The 18,864-nt window shown below is 43.8% G+C and overlaps 1 protein-coding gene across 2 annotated transcripts in view; it reads right to left on the reverse strand.

Annotated features, from left to right (window-relative positions):
* Nucleotides 1-4,108: 4,108 nt before the first annotated feature.
* Nucleotides 4,109-18,864, reverse strand: part of LOC127378802 (fidgetin-like) — a 31,602-nt gene continuing 16,846 nt past the window's right edge. For both annotated transcript variants that reach the window (XM_051428066.1, XM_051428067.1), the window contains exon 3: nucleotides 4,109-7,315. In XM_051428066.1, the coding sequence (XP_051284026.1) occupies nucleotides 5,049-7,315 (2,267 nt within the window). In that variant the 3' untranslated portion in view covers nucleotides 4,109-5,048. The remainder of the gene's footprint in view (nucleotides 7,316-18,864) is intronic.

The following is an 18,864-nucleotide window of genomic DNA, read 5'->3' on the forward strand; positions in this document are numbered from 1 at the left end:
TGATTATAGGAAAATTAGGCTTTCAAGTGGTAAAGTCCTTTGTGTTATTTGCATAATTTATTCCTTCTTTACCCCCCTGTTCAACCACCTCTGGTTTTTTTTGCGAGCTGTGGGCAATTTCCTCTCATATTTGAATGGATTGCACATTTAAGACTACTTAAGGAAAATGATCACTTAGCATATTTTAATTGTCGTGCAAAGAGTGAGCAGAGGTGTGAGGCAAAGCTTATGGAATGAGGACCCTTTAAAGTGAAGAGGACACAGTGGCGTTGTGGCAGATAACCTCGGGGTGCACACACACGTGGCTCATGCAGACCTCATCGCACGCTCTCAGTTCTTTGTACCGTTAGGAAGCATGAAAACCTTTAAGATACAAATAAAACTTAAAAAGACTTTCCATGATAGTCTGGCTGCTGCAATCTGATTTGGATAAAAACTTGCAGGTCAGTTATTCGATAATATTTCCTGTATGACTCCTCCTGCTGAGTCGAGCCGAGACCAACTGCAGCTTTGTGAATACAGGTTATTTACAGAGCAGCTTGCTGCTACACTATTTATGAAGCTTTGAGCAAAACAAGGTGAGCAAAATAATCCAGTCGCTTCTTGCTGCTAGGCTCAAAATCGGTAAGAAAAACACTACATTTACCAGCTTTATATCTGATGGACAAGAAAAAGCAAAAAAAAGCTTGTGTCATAAATTTCTGATCATGGCTATAACATGTTTCAAAGTGGAAAAATAAAGAAAACAGCAGCCCTCGGTGCACTCTAACCTCTTGTGAAGCGTTTGAGTTTTCACAGATAATTATAGAGGCTATACAGCAGCTTCCCACACCTCACCAGCAGCTATATAATGATACCTTGGAAATGTAGTGGGCAAATGCACATCATTTTCATTAAGACTACTCACGTACCCCAAATTCTCTGCGATGAAAGATAATTAATGCTTTAATGTTTTGGTCTTGCCACTCTTACCACAGCAAGAGAAATGAATTGTTACATTTTAATGAGAGAAGCGACAGCGCTGGCTTCCTGCGCAACGCGGATGATTTTATAATTGCACACAAGGGTGACTAACTCAAGGCTCATTAAGGCGATTTTTCAGCTGGACTATTTTTTGGCAGGACAATACATATATTTTTTCCATTCTACTGATAAATAAATTGTATTAATCTTTTTCTATTCATCCCTCAGAGCCTTAAAGTGACCGGCAGTGTAGAAAAAAACGAGATGTACAAGGTATAATCTCCCAAGAAAATGTCTTTAATGAATCGTTTGTTGCTGCTTGTACCTAAGATTACATGAAAATACATTTAAGTTGACTGCAAGTATGGCAACATATTCACACATATAAACAAGTGGTGCATTTGTATTGTATGTATAGGTATGTACAACAGAAACACGTTACACTCTGGTTTAAAGTTGTGCAAGTGTGTTATATATACTAACAATTTATAAAATTCAACACACTAAATAAAAAAAAGAAGAGTGTGCCAACGTATATACACATTCACACGCGCACAACCACAGTAGTTCACAAAAGATTAAAGCAAATGTATTGGATTATACATTTCCAGGTCACCTTTAGGTCGACCCCAAGTGTTCCTTCCTCACAAATCGCTTGTGAGTGTGTTTTTGACGTCAATGTTATCAGGTGTGTGTGTGTTTAGCCTATAGCTCGGATCTGACACACAGTGACAGACACACACACACACACAGACTAGGCTATGCTGCAGCCTGCGGTTGCACCATCAGCTAAATGTTTTAAGTACAGTCATCTGAGGTAGACTGCGCAAAACTTCATGGTGTTATTCTCTCCACTTCTTTTTTCTTTTTTCTTTTTTTTTCTTTTTCAATGCATTTTTCACAAATGTCTGACATTTGGAAAGACGTAAATCAAATACCACGTGTGTTTTGTAGCCATGAGGTAGAAATGCTTTAAAGAAGAACTTTAGCGTCCGTTTAAAGAAAAGGTTTCCAAAAAAAGAACAAATAAAAAAGAACAAAAAAAGCTAGATTTAAACACCATGTAGAAAAAGGTCGAGACACAAAAGAAGGACCACAAAACACGTAACAAACAAGCGTAGCATTGACCGGTGTGTTTCAAGTCGTTTGTTCGTCGGCTGTGGAGAGAGAACGCCTGTGCTGTTGATGTGTGCTCTGAAGTGCATTAGTAGGTTTTTCTGTCTAAAGGGACTCTCTCTCCAGAGGATTTGCTGACAGAAGGAATTCTAGTACAGATTGTTTTGAGGGTGGTTTTCTGACGGACCACTCTGCTTTCCCCTTGTGCTGCCGCCACACTGCCTGGCTGTCTTTCCTTTCCGTCAATTTTGCTGATGCTCAGCAGAACTTTTCCCCCCCACATCAGGTGCTGCACTGATGATGCCTAGACCAGAGATAGCAACACTGAGTGGGCCTGCACATACAGTATGCAGCTCCTACTGTAACACTGATATATATATATATATATATATATATATATATATATATAGATATATATAATATAAAAAAAACAAAAAAAGGATGTACAATAATAGTGTAAAAATGATCATCGCTTTAGACGAATGAAATCTCCTTCAGGATAAATATCAGACGGACAAAACAAATCAAGCGCTGCCAATGGCGTTGATACATTTCAAGAAAAAACAATATTACACACAAAAATGCTTTAGTGCACATACATAAAACTATCTTAAGCACTCCCAGGTCACAACAGCAGAGCTAAAGGACAGTGTCTTACACAGTGACAAGGAAGAGACAAAAATACATTCCAATGCAATACAATGGGCGACAGATAACCCTCAGGTATAAAGGACTCATGTTACAAAGCTTTTCATTCGACTGAAGTATGTATCTAAATACAGTTAGATTACGTGCTTCGTGCCCTCTGTGTAAATATAGTGAAAAATAAAACTGACAATACAATTACAGACGAGAAAGAATGGGTTTGAATTGGATTAGTTGGTCTGGGGCGGTCATTCTGGAAAATTAAAATCAATTTTATGATTGTAACTTGATTAAAAAGGAGTGTCCTTTGCAGTTTTGCTCTATATATTTACTATATATATGCCCACTGGTTGGACGATAACATGGCCTCTACAATAATAATACGAACTGCATTACAGAGATGTCAATCAATCGGAATTGCTGTCATCAAATGACCTCTGCAAAAACAGTAATTTACTCTTGATTTTCTATTTTCTATACTAAATGAATGAAGGATGAATGACCTTGCCTCATTTAAATTACAGGAGTGGTATCCCATTCTACAGCTAATCCAGTTCAAATACAGCAAAACAGTGTGACTGACAAAGGCAACTTCGCAAAAATCCGTACTTTCATACCTAGGTTGTGATACCAAGATCAAATCCAACTTGAAAACTAGGAGGACGTCTGGAATTAGCTCCCTTGATCCTGGTTTACTGTTATTAAAACAGATCTGATTCAACTGAGCAGAGGAGCTGCTTACTGATATCCAATACAGCACTTCTGGCTGAAACCAACTGGAGTAAACTAGACCAAATGACATTAAGTCAAACATTTAATTCAAGACCCACACAAAGAGATACAGTAAATTGTCTGATATCACTGTGATTTAAAGAATAGCTTGGGAATGTGTATTTACTTCCTTGCTGAGAGTTAGATGAGAAGATTGATGCCACGCTCATATCTGTTCAATATACAGCCACAGCTTATTAGCTCCGCCACACGTAAACCCACGGTAAGACCACAAATTGTTGTTTTTACACTTCAGTTTTCATATAGATGAAACAAGCAAAATATTAAACAGAATTTGTTATATTCTGAAAGCCATGTTAGCTGCCATAGCTCGATCTTCTCGTTTAACTCTCGGTGAGACGGCCAATATTTCCCAAAATTGTCAAACAATTCCTTTAAATTATTTGGAGGTGTTTTTATGCTTCATCTACGTCAGAGAACACGTGACAAATGAGCCGACATTTTGCGCAGAAGTTAGCTGACAAACTGATGGAGCCTCCATGCAGCCTAACCATATAGCCTAGATCAGATAATATAAACAATGTTGATTATGGTTGTTTTAATAAATATACAACTCCCACCACCCCAACACCTGCCCGTCTCCTAACCCCCCCCAAACAACAAAGCTGGGCAACACGGTTTTAAAATCTTTTAAGAGCGATGGAAATAAGCTTCAGGATTGGTCAAGTAGAAACAGGTAAACGAAACACCTGCTGTGAGGGGAAAAAGAAGAAGAAATAATGTTTTTTACTCTCACTATTGATTATGTTCCATCACTCCAGAACACATCTAGTACATTCATTGTCACCTCTTTGCTATTTATCCTAGCCAGCTGAGGTACACCTAACACTGCTTCACTAAACTACCTTGGATTCTCCTGTCAGATCTTAGTGCTTTTTCGTCAAAATATCTTGAGGTACTGTACAATTCACAAACGCTTTCCTGAGTTTTGTTTGTTACGTTTGTTTGTTTTGCAGACACAGGATCAGAAGAGATGAGTGTGAGTCAGGGCCCAGACTACTGCCGCCCTGATGGATAACTGCTCTTAGCAAGACAATAAAGAATGATTGACCACCACCAATGGCAACTGTCAATCTCTGTTTTTCAGACTCACCCACTGAAGTTTTAAAGCTCTTGATAATCATCAGCTCATGCCATGAATGTAGATTGTGAGGCAAATAAACAAATAAAAAGAAATCAGAAAGCACCACTTCAGGCACTTGGATAGCCAACTAAACGTCAAGAACAAGAACATAAAGATATATACACAGACACTGGGGCGTCTCTTCCGAAGCCAACTTGCTTGCAATGTGTAAACAATGCCTGGCTTTTTCTGGAGTGTCAAGCATTCAAATTAAATCTCTTGCTCATTAACTGCAAAACTGCCAGCTGTCTCATCAAACCAGGTCTCTCGGTGCGTCTAAACCCTGCTTGTGAGAACTCGGTGGGCTTGTGTTGGCCTTCTGTGTCTGCCGTTCCCTCCAGCACAATGCTTCTGCCCTGAGGGGAGGAATTGTGGATGCCTCTTTTTCTCAAGGGCGGAATCTATCTTTTCACTGGCTGCAGCCGAACATTTTGTTCCACTCAGTGTACGTGTCAATCTCTTTCTGCGATATACTGGCTTGGAATTTACAAAAGACACTCTCAAAGTCCTGGTAGGTGAGGGGCCTGACCTGTCCCCTGGCCATCATACCCGTCATGTCCATGCCCTGTGCAGAGACATGTAACAGACTGATGAGAGCCTCCTGGCAGGATCTGGCCAGGTCCAGTCCAGAGAAACCCTCAGTACGCTGGACCAGCAGCGCCAGCTCCTCCTCGCTCAAGCAGTACTTGTGCTGAGACTGAGCCAGGAGCTGGTTCATGATCTGGTGTCGGGCTGTGCTATCCGGCAGGGGCACGAGGACCCTCCGAGCAAAGTACCTGCGCAGCCCTTCGTCCATGTCCTGGGGTCTGCTTGTGGAGCAAACCACTAACACTTGGTTGCCTCCGTCCTCGCCCGAGCCCATGAGAAGTGAGTCCAGCTGGGCAAGTAGCTCCCCCTTCAGTCGGTTGATGGGACTCTCTTCGCTGAGGTGGGCTGACAGCAGCATGTCCACCTCACTAATGAACAGTACTGAGGGCTGCCGGCAGCGTGCCACCAGGAAGGATGCTCGGATAATTTTTTCCCCCTCTGCCAACCACTTTGTGGCCAGCGTGGAGCCGCTGAGCTGGAGGAATGGGGCACCGAGCTGGCTGGCGAGACAGCGACCCAGCAACGTCCTGCCACTGCCCCTGGGGCCAAACAGCAACACGCAACGTGGGGCCGGTCCCAAACTGCTGAACATGTCCGGACGCAGAATGGGCCACAGGACCTCCTCCTTCAGGGTTGCTTTGGCCAGTTCTAGTCCTGCAATGTCACTCCAGTCCACCGGGGGCCCCTGTTGAACGATTTCAGAGGTAACCATGTCTAGGAGGTGAGGGTCACTAGTTTTTAGCTGCTCTTCAGCAGGCCGGGTGGAGGAAGTGGATGAGGAGGAGGTAGGCCCTGGCGCTGAGTGGGAGAGGTGGAGACGGTGATCATCGGCACCTTGCTCACTGAGGGATGGGGAGGTGAAGCTGACGAGGGAATCTGCCGAGCGGGAACCCCCCAGGGTGGAGGTGACGTAGGCCGGTGGAGTCAGTGGCCCACCTGTTGCCTGGCTGCTGTACTTTCTCTGCTGCTCCGAGGACATCGTGGACTGCTTCTGAGGGTTAAAAGGTAAAGACGACTTTTCAGCACTTCTGTCAAATCCGCCACCGCCGGCGCTGTTGGAGCCTCCGTTTGCACTGCTGCTGTCTGCTATCCTGTACATGGGGCTGTCGGCCGAGCTCCGAGCCTGGCCGTAGCCAAAGTTAGCATAAGCAGAGTCTATCTCTCCTTGGCCCGTCATGTAGAAGGCTTTTCTCTTCAGTGAGTTGGAGGAGCTACTGTTGAGAGGGGTGGGGGCAATTGGGGTCAGGTTGTGGCTCTGGTATGGGTATCCAGGTAAAGTAGAAGAGGGGGGAAGGGGTGTAGGTGCAGCAATGCCTGAGGGGAGGTATGAGGAAGGAGGGGGTGCTCCCCCAGGGCTGTATCCTGGCCCGACTGAGCTCTGAGCTGGGTAGCCTGCTGGGGGGTAATTATAACTAGACAAGTTGGGGGAGCCTCCGTTGTAAGCTGGGACTAAAGTGGGATGGGAGGGTGGTGGGGGCGGCTGCAGGAGCCCAGAGCTGTGCAGCGGGGAGGGAAGTGCTGGGGCGGGGGCAGACTGGGAGCTGTAACTACTGTGCAGGTAGGAGCTGCTGTATGCAGGGCCGTATTCCTGAGAGGGCATGGAGGAGGAGTGGAGGGCGGTGGCAGTGTGGCTCCCACAGCTGCTGCTGGAGTAGCTGGGCTCACTCAGGGTGCTGGAGGCCAGACCCGGGGAGCTGCACATGCCAGACACCACCTCTGAAGCTGCCGCAACCCCTCCCTTTCTGACAGAAACCCCCTCTGGGATGCAGCTCATGGGATAGACGCCATCCTGCCAGGGCTCCGATTCACCTTTCCGGCCATTCATCACCCCGGGGGCCTCTGAATAGGAGCCCGGCATCTCCAGAATGCCGGAGTACTTCTCGGCGTACTTCTTGAGCAGGTTGGAGGCGGTGAGGGCTGAGATGTCATCATTAGCCCAGGCATACTGGTAGGTGGCCGAGCGCTGCAAGTGGCCAGGTACCGCCCTGTAGGCCTCAGCCTTGTGGGCTGGCGAGCGCGTAGTGGATGAGATGTCGAAATGCTGTTCGGCCCACTGGCTGTGCTCGGGGGTCCACTGCATCTTTAAGCCTGAGAGAAATAGAGACACAGACAACACACGTGAACACACTGACATGCTAAAATCGCTTTTCAGCAATAATTAAAATGACAACACCTTCAAATTGCCTGGGATGGAAGGTGGTCAATTAAAAAGGTGATATTCATCTGGAGGTTTGTGTGTCTTTATTTTTATTTATTTTTCTTCCCTATACACATGAATTGTTAATTTCTACAGATCATATAAAAAAGGGACAGAGCGAGTGTCTGCAGGTATAGTGCACTGCAGAGGGATGGTGAGAGGGCTGGTTACGGCAGCCTAATGCACCCTGGCCAGACCAATAAGACAGAGGCATTGAGGGTCACTCTATAATCCCCGGCTCATCTGAGGTGGCTGGAGATGGGTTTGAAAATGCGCCTCGCCGAGTGCCACAAAGCAACACACACACCCATACGCATCCACCCCCCTCTGCTCATGGTGCTTTCATCGAACACACACACACACACACACACACACACACACACACACACACACACACACACACACACAAACCCGTGCTCAGACACACAGGCATTTAAAAAAAAAAAAACTATCTATGCCTGCACTCAGGCGTGCTGACGTGCACACGCGCACACACTAGCTCCCATCCACTGACCCAGACGGACAAACACAGGCACGCACACAGTAGCTGTAGCGAGCAATGAATTACAACACATTGTGTCTCAAGCTTAGTTCCTGTCTGCACAGCTCCACCTTGACCTCTCTCTCTACCGTTCTCTTTACCTTTCTGTCTGCCTTTCTCCTTTATGCCTCCCTGCTGCCTTGTCTTTCCTCTCAGTCTCTCCTCTTTGCTTTTCTGTCGTCCATTTTCCACCTCCCCTCCTGCTAGATCCTTCTTTATTTCTCCTCACCTCCTTTTATTCTGACTCCATCTATTTCGATATATATCTCTCCTTTTCATTCCCTTATGCTCTTTCTTTGCGGCCACCCCTCCTCTTATTTACTCCCTCTGTGCTCGCTGCGCCTCCTCCCCTCCCTCCCTCCTTGCTCCATCTCATCTCAGACACACTCACCTGGCTCTCCCCTTTATTGCCTCAGGAGGCTGGAGAGCCACTGTTTCCTTTAATCCCAGCCAATGCCATCTGCAAACACTGACAGTCACACAGCGACTCCATCGTTGTCTCACTATCAAAGCCGTGGCGCTATCAAAGGCTGGACGGGGCGTAATCACAGCAGCCGCACGGCAGATTGAACCCCCCGTTTGATTTGACTTAGTGCACACAAATAAAGGATAATATCGGTGTCATTTAGGCTGCTTCCTCCGACTTATTGACTGGCAGTGGTTGCATGTAGAGATCCACAGTTGGGGGTCTGGTGAGCAATGCCTGCCTCAGAATTGGTTTATGTGTGTGTTTTTGTGCTTTTGTGAGTAAAGCAGGCAGGCACAATAAAACCCATTCATGAAGGAGCAAATCTTCTCTTCCTCCCATCCATTTATGCTACTGCAAACACAGACATACAACAACAAAAAAAAAAAAAAAAAAAAAGTAGAAGCACGCAGACACAAACACACACACGTTCACACTCCCTTGCTCTCTTTTCCGAGGCCCAGTGTTTGTTTGGTAACAACACAGGGAGGGAGGGGGGAATCCCCAGACTCCTATTTCCTCTCTGATTCTCCTCTCTAGCCATCTCTCGGCAGACGCCAGTGGCTAATTAGCAGAATGGCGATCTGCTAATTGTGTTAATTTACAACATTTTAGCCGAGGGGAGTCTAGCAGGGGCTGGCAAGCCTGTCACCCTCCCAGTGTACCAAGCAGGGAACGCCTCAGACAAAGAGCTGCGCGGAGGAAACTTTTGTATTAGCTGGGAGGCTTCTTTAATATTGAGAATATATTAAGTGGAAGCAGCACTACAAAAGGGCAGTATTTCAAGGAGAAAATTACAAGCTGGGAAAACCGGACATAATAAGAGAAAATGAGGCCAAATACAGGTTTCACAACAATCCTTCAATTGCAGTCTGGTTTGTATACACCATTATATTGTTGTTATGTGTGTTTTTTTTAAATATAAAATCAAAGGTTTCAATTTTTAAGGAACCAAAAGAGGATGTAGTTTGTCATTTCATCGAAATAACTGGCAGGCACACTTTGCTTATTCTGTTCTCCATTATTCCAACACAGTATGAATACAAAATAATCCTAAATAAATAATATGATTATTGAACTCTTGAACGGTCTCATGAAAGCTGAGTAAATCAAACATTTTTAAAGGGCTTTTAAAGTTGGGTCGTTCTTAGGATTGTATTCTCAAGCTACATGTTTGATCCGTAGCCAGGAGCAAAATGCTGAGTTTGGCAGTGCACATGAAATCTCTATTATTTCAACATTAGGTCTTCAGCATTAATAGATAATATATAGCTGAGGTAAAAGTGGCACGTGGCAAAGGCTCTGAGCCAGATTCAGCCATGTCTTCAACCATCAGTGTGCCTTTTTTTGCTAATCCACAGTCCAACCCCCCCCCAATCTGATTCAGGAGCTAGAGTCACTGCAGTGTCTAGTCTTTGAGGTCTGCAGAAGCAAATGCCTGCGATGAAACTGCCTCACTGATGCTCGGGTCAATCTACGTCGCTTGATTCTGCTGCAGAAATATCCACCTTCACATGTCATTTAATGCGGCCTTCAGTAACCTTCCATTCGGTAATCTAATCATTGACCAGCACTGGTGATCAAGGAACGACAATGTCGACAAGTACTTGACCTTGGCCTGTAACTAACATAATAATAAAGTCCCATTTTTATAGTGCAGGCCCTTCCGACAGGGGTGAAGTGGTGAATGCAGAGTGAAGTGGTAATTTATAGTATCACTACACAAGATAATGTTGACAGGAGAATGGATTTTAGTTATTTGTCTTTGCACAGATGAAATAGTGAGAAAGTATTCTAGCTTCTGTGCAGCTTGGTATTTTCTGGAACCTGCTGTTGCACTTCAGTGCTCCCTTTGTTCTGAGGGGACAGCTAACACACCATAGCCACAGCTAGCCTGAGCTAACTGTATGTAATTCAACCTAGCAGTAAACGCCATCAGTTTGTTGTTGCCACCATTAAATCGGATATTTAAATGGATGAAAATGAACATTTATGTATCAAATTCAATACAAATATTAAAAGTCAACATTTAATTAGGAACTATGAACTTAAAATATTCAAAATAAAGTTGTTGTTTTTTAAAGTAACCATGTTCAAAATGATGTAGAAGATTGCTGTTCAGGCAGAGCATCTATATGTTTTTAGGACAACATTTTGCCAATCCCTGAGATTTTAGGTGTAAAAGAATCAGGCTAAAAAGGCATAAAATGAAAGCATTAAAACCTTTTACAACCTTGTTACACAGTTTGCTGGGTTCTTGAACCACTATTTTTTATGCTGTTTCTGTAGTGCAGTAATTCAGCATTATGGGACTGTAAAACTTCCAACTGATTTGACATTTAATCTCCAAATTGTTACAAAATCTGTCAAAGCAGCGAGTGGATTTCTCCCTGCCAGTCTTCAGTGACATGCAATCAGGCAAGAATTGTGAAGCGAGCGACTACATCTGGCAATAAGGTCGTTTCGAGACAAATATCAGTTGATTTAACACATGTCGTGAAAACAAAAAGCTGCACTGCATTGCAAGTAGTGAAGTAGAAGTGAAGATATTATGACTTTGTTAAGATGGATGTGTCTTTGCGCTGTCATGATGAATTGGCCTGTTTTCGGCATCCTTTTAAGTGCCAGGCTGTGGTTCAGCTCAACTCAGTGCAGGGACGCGTACAGAGAAATGGATGGAGGTAGAAATGAAAAGAGGAAGCGAGGATGGAGAACGCAGAGAGCAGGAAAACACAAAAATAAAACAAGCCTTGCGAATCACAGCGCCCTCCTCTCGCCACATAGTTTGACACTCCATCAAACTCCGATATGTCCTCCATTTAAAGAAACATGAATCTTTCTAATTCCATCATTAATAAAGATAACATATATAAAAGAGTGTGTCAGGCTCCATCAGGGCTTTCATCTCTTCTATAATGAGGTTAATGCAGAGACGCAGTGATTACCCCAGCAATGCAAATGAAGGCCAAATGATAACTTGCACTATTTAAATAAGGTAATAGCGATTACTCTACGTTATTCAAATGAGGACAGATGCTTTGAACTGAGCGCTTTGAACTCGCTGCTCCTTCTCCAAAACAGAGATGGAGGAGGATTGACTTTGGAATCATTCAGTGTGTATCCTCTAATTCAGCGTGATGTAAACCAAGGGCAATGAGCAAAGCAAAGTCACTTAATGTGGTGGTGCAGCATGGGCGGGGTCAGATAGGGAAAAAAGCTCAAGGTAGCCTGACATATACACTCCTTTACTCTCGTTGAAAGGCCTTGAAAGTCACAGAAAAAAGGTCCTTGAGTTCATTAAGGGCTCAAATCAACTGAAAATCAACACGAATATCCATCGGAGTGTTTTTTGTTAATAAAAATCATCGACTACTCTAAATTCTACCCATTCATTTCCCAAAAACTTTCAAGGCCTTTTATAATTTCAAATATGAAAAGAATTCAGCTACTTGTGGACTCCAATTTGCCTGAGCTTTAATGTTGAAATGAGTGTGTTCTGGCTTCGATAGCCTTCGTCAGGGTTACAGGATTAAATGTATAGACCATGCTGTTAAAAGCCCAATTTTTTTTAGCTGAATTCTTTCTATTCATTTGTTGTCGCTTTTTTTTCTCCTGATTATAGCAACTTGATGCAGCACATCCCTTTATTTGATTTCCTCCACAATCTTTCAAGGGTTTTTAAAGCCTGAGGGAAATTTGCAAAGCATTTGGACGGACACATGCAGCAGCGTGTGTGAGCTAAAAAGCGAGCGATGTGTGTGTTTGTGTTGCAGGGGAGACGGAGAAAGAAGGAGAGAGATCGTGCACTCAGCTGAAACAACATCCAACAGAAATCTTCTCCACCTTCTGAAGCGTCAAGTCTGCCAGAGCCTCTTTTTTTTTTTTTTTTTTTCCTCCAGCCTCCACATAGAGAAGCCTAATCATTCTCATTACACTCGGCGTCCATCTGCATCAACAGAGCTGCCTATTACTGTGCGTGTGTGTATGTGCAGTAAACAGCTCTTTAGAGAGAGCTAATGAGCTCTTTTAAGTCTGTCCGCTGTGTGATTCTGCAAGCGGGGTGTCAGAGCAAACTGCCCATTTTGGTAACGTCATAATTAAGCCGGGTGTGTGTGTGTGTCTGTGGAAAAGAGATGCCGGCACACATGTTGACGCCGACATGCACACACACACACACACACACACACACACACACACACACACACACACACACACACAATCTGACATACAAATGCGTGCGGCCCCCTTCTTTCGTCTTTCTAACATAAACAGACACCGAAGACCTTCAAAAACAAACTATCATGTCGTATTTTTATTAAAAAAACTCTGTCTCCAATTGAGTGTGGGAGGAGGAGAAGGAGCTGCATGACAAGCGATAACTTCATCAGGAGAGACCTGTTTTCACGCACCACCGGGGAAATCTAACCAGCCAGTTATTCAAATCCTTATCAAATACACCAGAGGGCATCTTTTAACCTCTTAACTGCTGCGCGTGCAAGCACAAAAAACCTCTGGATATGCGTTGTATGTAGCTATTGTTTTATGAGTGTGTGTATTCTCATGTGCACAGGGCCTTTACTGTGTGTTTGACAACCTCCGGACCACCTTGTTAATGAGTCCAGCACACTGTGACTAAGCCACGGGCTACGCTGTAGTGGCACACAACCTACAGTAGAGAGTCAAATAATGTGATTAGGTCCTCCAAAAGGCAATTAATTATGAAATTAGTCATGAGCTGGTGTCACACACACACACACACACACACACACACACACACACACACACACACACACACACACACACACACACAGACCACAATCAAAACTCTCTCCCTGCGTTGGTGAATTCACCTGTAATGCTCTTCTGAAGTGACAAAAATTAAAAAGAGGTTGAATTATCAGCAGCAACCCTCATTTGAGTCAAAACTACATGAAATGAATTTTAAAAAGACAAATGTGTGTTAACAGATCAACTCAATTTCTCTCCCATCCCCGGTGACAGACAACAAAACTGTTTCTTTCCACACCAGACTTTTTTCCTTCTGCAAAGAACCAACAAGCTCGAATCCACGCCTTTGAAGCCGGCGACTCGAGCTCAGCCACAGCTTACCGTTACAACGACTAGCCTGTCGCAAAGCAACGGCAACAACAATAACAACAACAACAACAGATAAGGGAGTAAACAGAGTGAGTTCAAAGTCTAGACGGCGAGCAGTGACCGGGAGAGATGAGCTGTCACTAACTCAAAGACAGTAAAGGGGGGGAGAGATTGCTGTAAAGATGACAGCTCCGAGCTGCGATATAAAGATATTTGACAATTGACGGCGTCTTTAAATAAAAAAATCTAATATTCATTGTAATCTGTGATCTTTGACCCCTTGTGATAAGTTTTTCGCAGCTTCTGACCATCAAACTTTGAAATCAGTGTGCCTTTGTGGAGCAGCTTTGAGAAATAGGCTTCATTGTAGTATGAAAATGTTGAAGCTTTAAAAAATATTAGGGTATGTTTAATGATGACTCTAAATTTAGCTCGCAGGAAAAAATCAGACTTAACCGCTATAAATCTCTTACTAAATTCCAGAGGCATATCATCATCGCCCCTGCCTGCCGGTATCAGATCTTCCTTAGAGCTGTATAAATTGACACTGTCTAAATTTCCTTTTACTAGACAGACTATTGAATGGGTGGGTTAAATGGGTAGGGCGCAGTTAAACAAATGCTCCGGATCAAGGAAATTGTGCGTGGCTTCTTTTGTCATTCAGAGAGGAAATTGAGAGATATTCGGCGGGGGCTTGGAGCCGCTAACGCATGGCATTCATCTATAATGCACTCGGCCTGTCCGTCAGCTACTCCATTTCCTGTGACTAGCGCAGCGTGCCTAATCACCCGGCTCGGCGCGGGGTTCCTTCCTCAAAGACGGCACACATGCTAATGCACGCACAGACAGACACACACACACACACACACACACACACACACACACACACACACGCGGTCACGCGGGCAGAGAATGAAGGCAGACACATGCAGGACACACAAACACTTGTAAGAAACATCAGGCCCACAGAGGCAAACAGATTATTCTTATCTGGTGAACAAAACATCTGTAAAGACTCTTGCCACTGCTGTGCCAGGAAGCATCCACGTACACATCATCAGTGGAGGAAAAAGACACATCTGTCTTGTAGTTAGTGAAGTGTGATCACTGACTTAATAACATTACATGTTGGGGCTGCTGTTGATTCATTTTCAACAAATAAAAAGTCGAGATAGACCTAAAAGGTGAGATCTGCTGCAGATATGTGCCTGACGTATTTGGCTTGTATTTAAATAACATTTAGGGATGAAGTTACACTAGAGGAGGATGGACTGATTAGTTACTGATTTATTTATCAATCTAGAATTAAAAACATTTGTTATCTTAACAAAGCCATTAGTCACAACTTATAAACCCTTAATGAGACATACTTTATTATTAGGGATTTATAAGTTGTTCCCAATAGCTTAAATCATTGATTAAGTCATATTATTGCTCATATAGCAAGCTCAATTTATTAATGTCATGATACATTTGACATTTATATAAGACATTAATAATTAATGTCATATTAAAGTAGTTACCACTGGCTTAATCAAGTTAATACATATTTTATTAATTCAGATTACTGAGCTATAAAGCATTAATAAAGTATCAGTGGATGTAATAAAGCCATTAGTAGCAACACAGAAATCCTTAGTAAGCATACTTTATCAAGTAGTTAGTAAAGTCTTTATCAGGTATCCTTTATATCCTTTACATTAATAAAACATTTATTAACTAAATAAAATTGTTAGCAACAGTTAAACCTGAATCATTATGTATTTAAAGGTTATATGTTGTTACTAATGGCTTTATCAAGTTAATACATTCATTAATTAACTATCAATTCATATTGCTGATCTACAAAAGCAGTGATCACTTTAAGGGTTTATGAGTTGTTGCAAATGTTTATACTAATGTTAAGTAAAGCATTTAATACAATTTATAAGCCCAAATCATTAAACCTGCCTCATTAGGAAGTGCTACCGTTTTCAGGTCATATGGCAACACGAGCTGAAGTTGCAGATACTAAAGTGATGCTTGATAAACCAACTCTGCTTACTTTTACAGAACAAAGTAATTAATTTGCAAGATGAACATCCTCCTACACTGGTGTTAATTAAACTTACACCGTCCATACTTGCAGTCGTTGTCAGGTGACGGCAGGAACAGTCGCACATCTATATTCCCTACAAACGGGCTGCTGCTGTGTCTCTACCTGAGGTGAAGTCAACAGGATCTCTCAGAGAGGCCCCAGGGTTAACATGGGGCCACATGCTATCAATACTCCTCTGACGCCCAGATCCATACCTGTGAACCACCACCACTTTGTTTACCTGTGTGTTCAGTAATTAAAATAGATTTCTGAGAGGAGGCCTAATCCTTTTAGAAATGACATTGATCCTCGCTACCAATGCAAAGAGAGCTGTGGTGTAACTTTTTTTCTCCCCTACACTCCTTCCATACAAGCCGCGATGAGGACACTCCCCAACCCCCCCACCCCTTCCTCCTCGATGAAAACTTTGGAAAGTCCTCGACATGAAGGACGTCATTTAGGGCCAGGCTGGCAGGAGAGGGAGGGGGGGGTGGGGGGTGCAGTAAAGGGGTGGCAGGTGGAGATAATAGAGAGGAAGCCTCTAACCTCGTCTAAAGCTGTCTGTCTTCGTAAATAAAATGAGATAATTATTGAGTGAACAACATTATACGCCGACGACGCACTCTTTCTTCTACCCCCCTCCTGCCGGCGCAGTTGTAAATCTCAACATACACGGTGCTTTTGGACATTAAGTGCTCACTAAGCACAGTGGATGCATCATATTTCAAGAGCAGGCGTTGTGTGGGTGAGGAGCTGGGGAAAATGGAGTGTAATGGTTATCCATTATCTTATACGGCAACGGCGGCGATGATCATTTTCAAGTGACTCATTTCTGGAAGTACCTATCTATTGGCCACTTCGAGAGAAGACTTTGATGGCTAATCCAAAACAACTATTCAGAGGTCATTTGCTGCAGTAGCGCCGAGACACTCTGCACAAGAGAACGCTCCAGCCTCCCTCATTATTCAAATACAATCCTCACGAAGATCCACATCACAAACAGCGGCGCCGCAGCCCCAGAGTGGGCGATTACCTACACAGCATACTCCGGTCCAGAGTGGAAACATTAACAATGCATCAACAAATGAATATATCACAATCCAAGTAAGAGTTTGAAAGCGCACAAGAGATATTTGTCATGGGAATTAAATAGTGATACTGCAATGTATTAACATATCAATGATCCCACTTGTGGAGAAGCTCGGTAGTCAATAATATCCAGATACAAGTCGTGTCTGTGAGGGAACTTTCATATTATTCAGTCACATTATATTATTCTGCAGAGGTAAATGTATTTTTAGAAGTGATAGGTTCGATGTTTGTTTGTGTGTGGTCTCGGCTCCACATGAATGGTTACTTAACACCACACTGATTTCCCCTCAGCAGTTAGAGAAAAACCAGCCGATGCTCAATGATGCATCACCGTGTTTGTTGCCGCCAGGCTGTGTGTATGTGTGTGCATATGTCTGTGTGTGTGTGTGTGTGCGTGTGTTATCATCGCTGGCACGTAGACAGACAGCCCAGGAGTGACTGCCGGAGTGTCACCATCTGTGGATGCATTATGTCTGTCTGCACTGGGCTCTGTGTGTGTGTAGTGTGTGTATGTTTGTGTGTGTGTGTGTGTGTGTGTGTGTGTGTGTGTGTGTGTGTGTGTGTGTGTGTGGGTGGTTTGGAAGGGGAAGGGGGAAGGGGGGGTTGCACTCAGTCAGACAGTAGACTGGACCACAGCTCCATAGTTTGCTGCTTCTGACAACAGCAGGCCAACTCGGTGCCAAATACTAACTACACTGCAAAAACTGTCAGTTTTAACAAGACAACTTTCCTGATTTAAAATAACAATCTTAACAATTTTTTCTTAAATAAGTATTGTGCCAAAGAGCTGAGGAAATTGCATGATTTATTTAAAAAGCCTGTCTTGAAGCAAGACAAATCTCTCTACTTATACTAATAAAATAATATTTTAAACTGTCATTTCATCACCAGGGCTAATTTAAAAAAAGAAAAGCACAATTTTAAAGTATCCACTATGTTAAGTGACTCTTTAATTTGAGTTTTTGCAGTGTATGAAACACTTGGCAAGCAAGTGAGATTCGAGTTCAACAGCAGTTGGTGGAGATTAACGCCCGCCGTGAGTAGCGCACGTGCGAAGGGTGTGCGCGCATGTGTGTGTGCATGCGCCTGTGGGGTGTGTGTGGATTACTGAAGAGGCCCTGGCTGGGATAACCTCTACCCCCAGCCTGTGAACTCGCAGGATCCTGCGCCGTGCATGTTCTGAAGTGTCAAATCCTGCACACTTCATATAGATTCTGGCAAGATCTGCCAACTCACGCCTTCTCTCACTGGGTCCCGGTAAATAGGAAAAATATGAAGTAGTCTCTCAGCTTTTTAAGACTATTTTTTATTATACAATTGTACTTTTATACTCACACAAAACCAGCGGGAAGGGGAGGTTAAAGATCATGGTTTTATCTGTATAAGAAAGTCATTTAATTACACAATTTCTCTGCCAACAATGAGTAGGGATTAAAATTTGGAGTCGTTCATTATAACATCACACCATTGGCTTTGTGTATACAGGATGTAGTGGTGACTGACAGAATAGGTGAGAGGGGAACGGGAGGACATGTCGCTTAAGGTCAGGTAGTTGGATTCAAACTCTACCAATAGCCGCAAAGAGCTCCAGCCCAGACGGCACAGCAGGATACAGCTGCTTATTCTCCATCCGAACGCACACGTGCTGTATATCTGGAGGTGTATGATATCAGGGCTGAAAGCGGCGCGCTCACGTTCCAGCAGGTGCGCGGACACGGGTCGGTGAAGCCTGCGCGAGCGTCTTTAAATCCACTGTGGCTCGCATTATGCTGGAATTCACACAGGTTGTCTAAACAGTCAAACAGCGGATCAATACGCCCATCGATCGGTGGCATTGAGACTGAACTGGTCGTGTCGAGGGGGCAGGAGATTCTCACTAGAGCTCTCTGCAGGCTGCCAGCTGGAGGACACACGTACACACACACACACTTAGAGAGTAAGCACACACACACACACACACACACACACACACACACACACACACACACACACACACTGAGGGTCTGGTATTAACCGCACATATTTGTGAACGCATGTATACAGATTCTCCTCTTTCTCCACTGCGATCTGCCTCTCTACCCACTCGAACAGAAACCACAGGCTTCCTTGGGAGACAAACTACCTCCACACCGACACAACGGCGTTCAGCTGGTATGTGCAGATGCAG

This window comes from Dicentrarchus labrax, unplaced genomic scaffold, assembly GCF_905237075.1.
Source record: "Dicentrarchus labrax unplaced genomic scaffold, dlabrax2021, whole genome shotgun sequence".
Classification (NCBI taxonomy): domain Eukaryota; kingdom Metazoa; phylum Chordata; class Actinopteri; family Moronidae; genus Dicentrarchus; species Dicentrarchus labrax.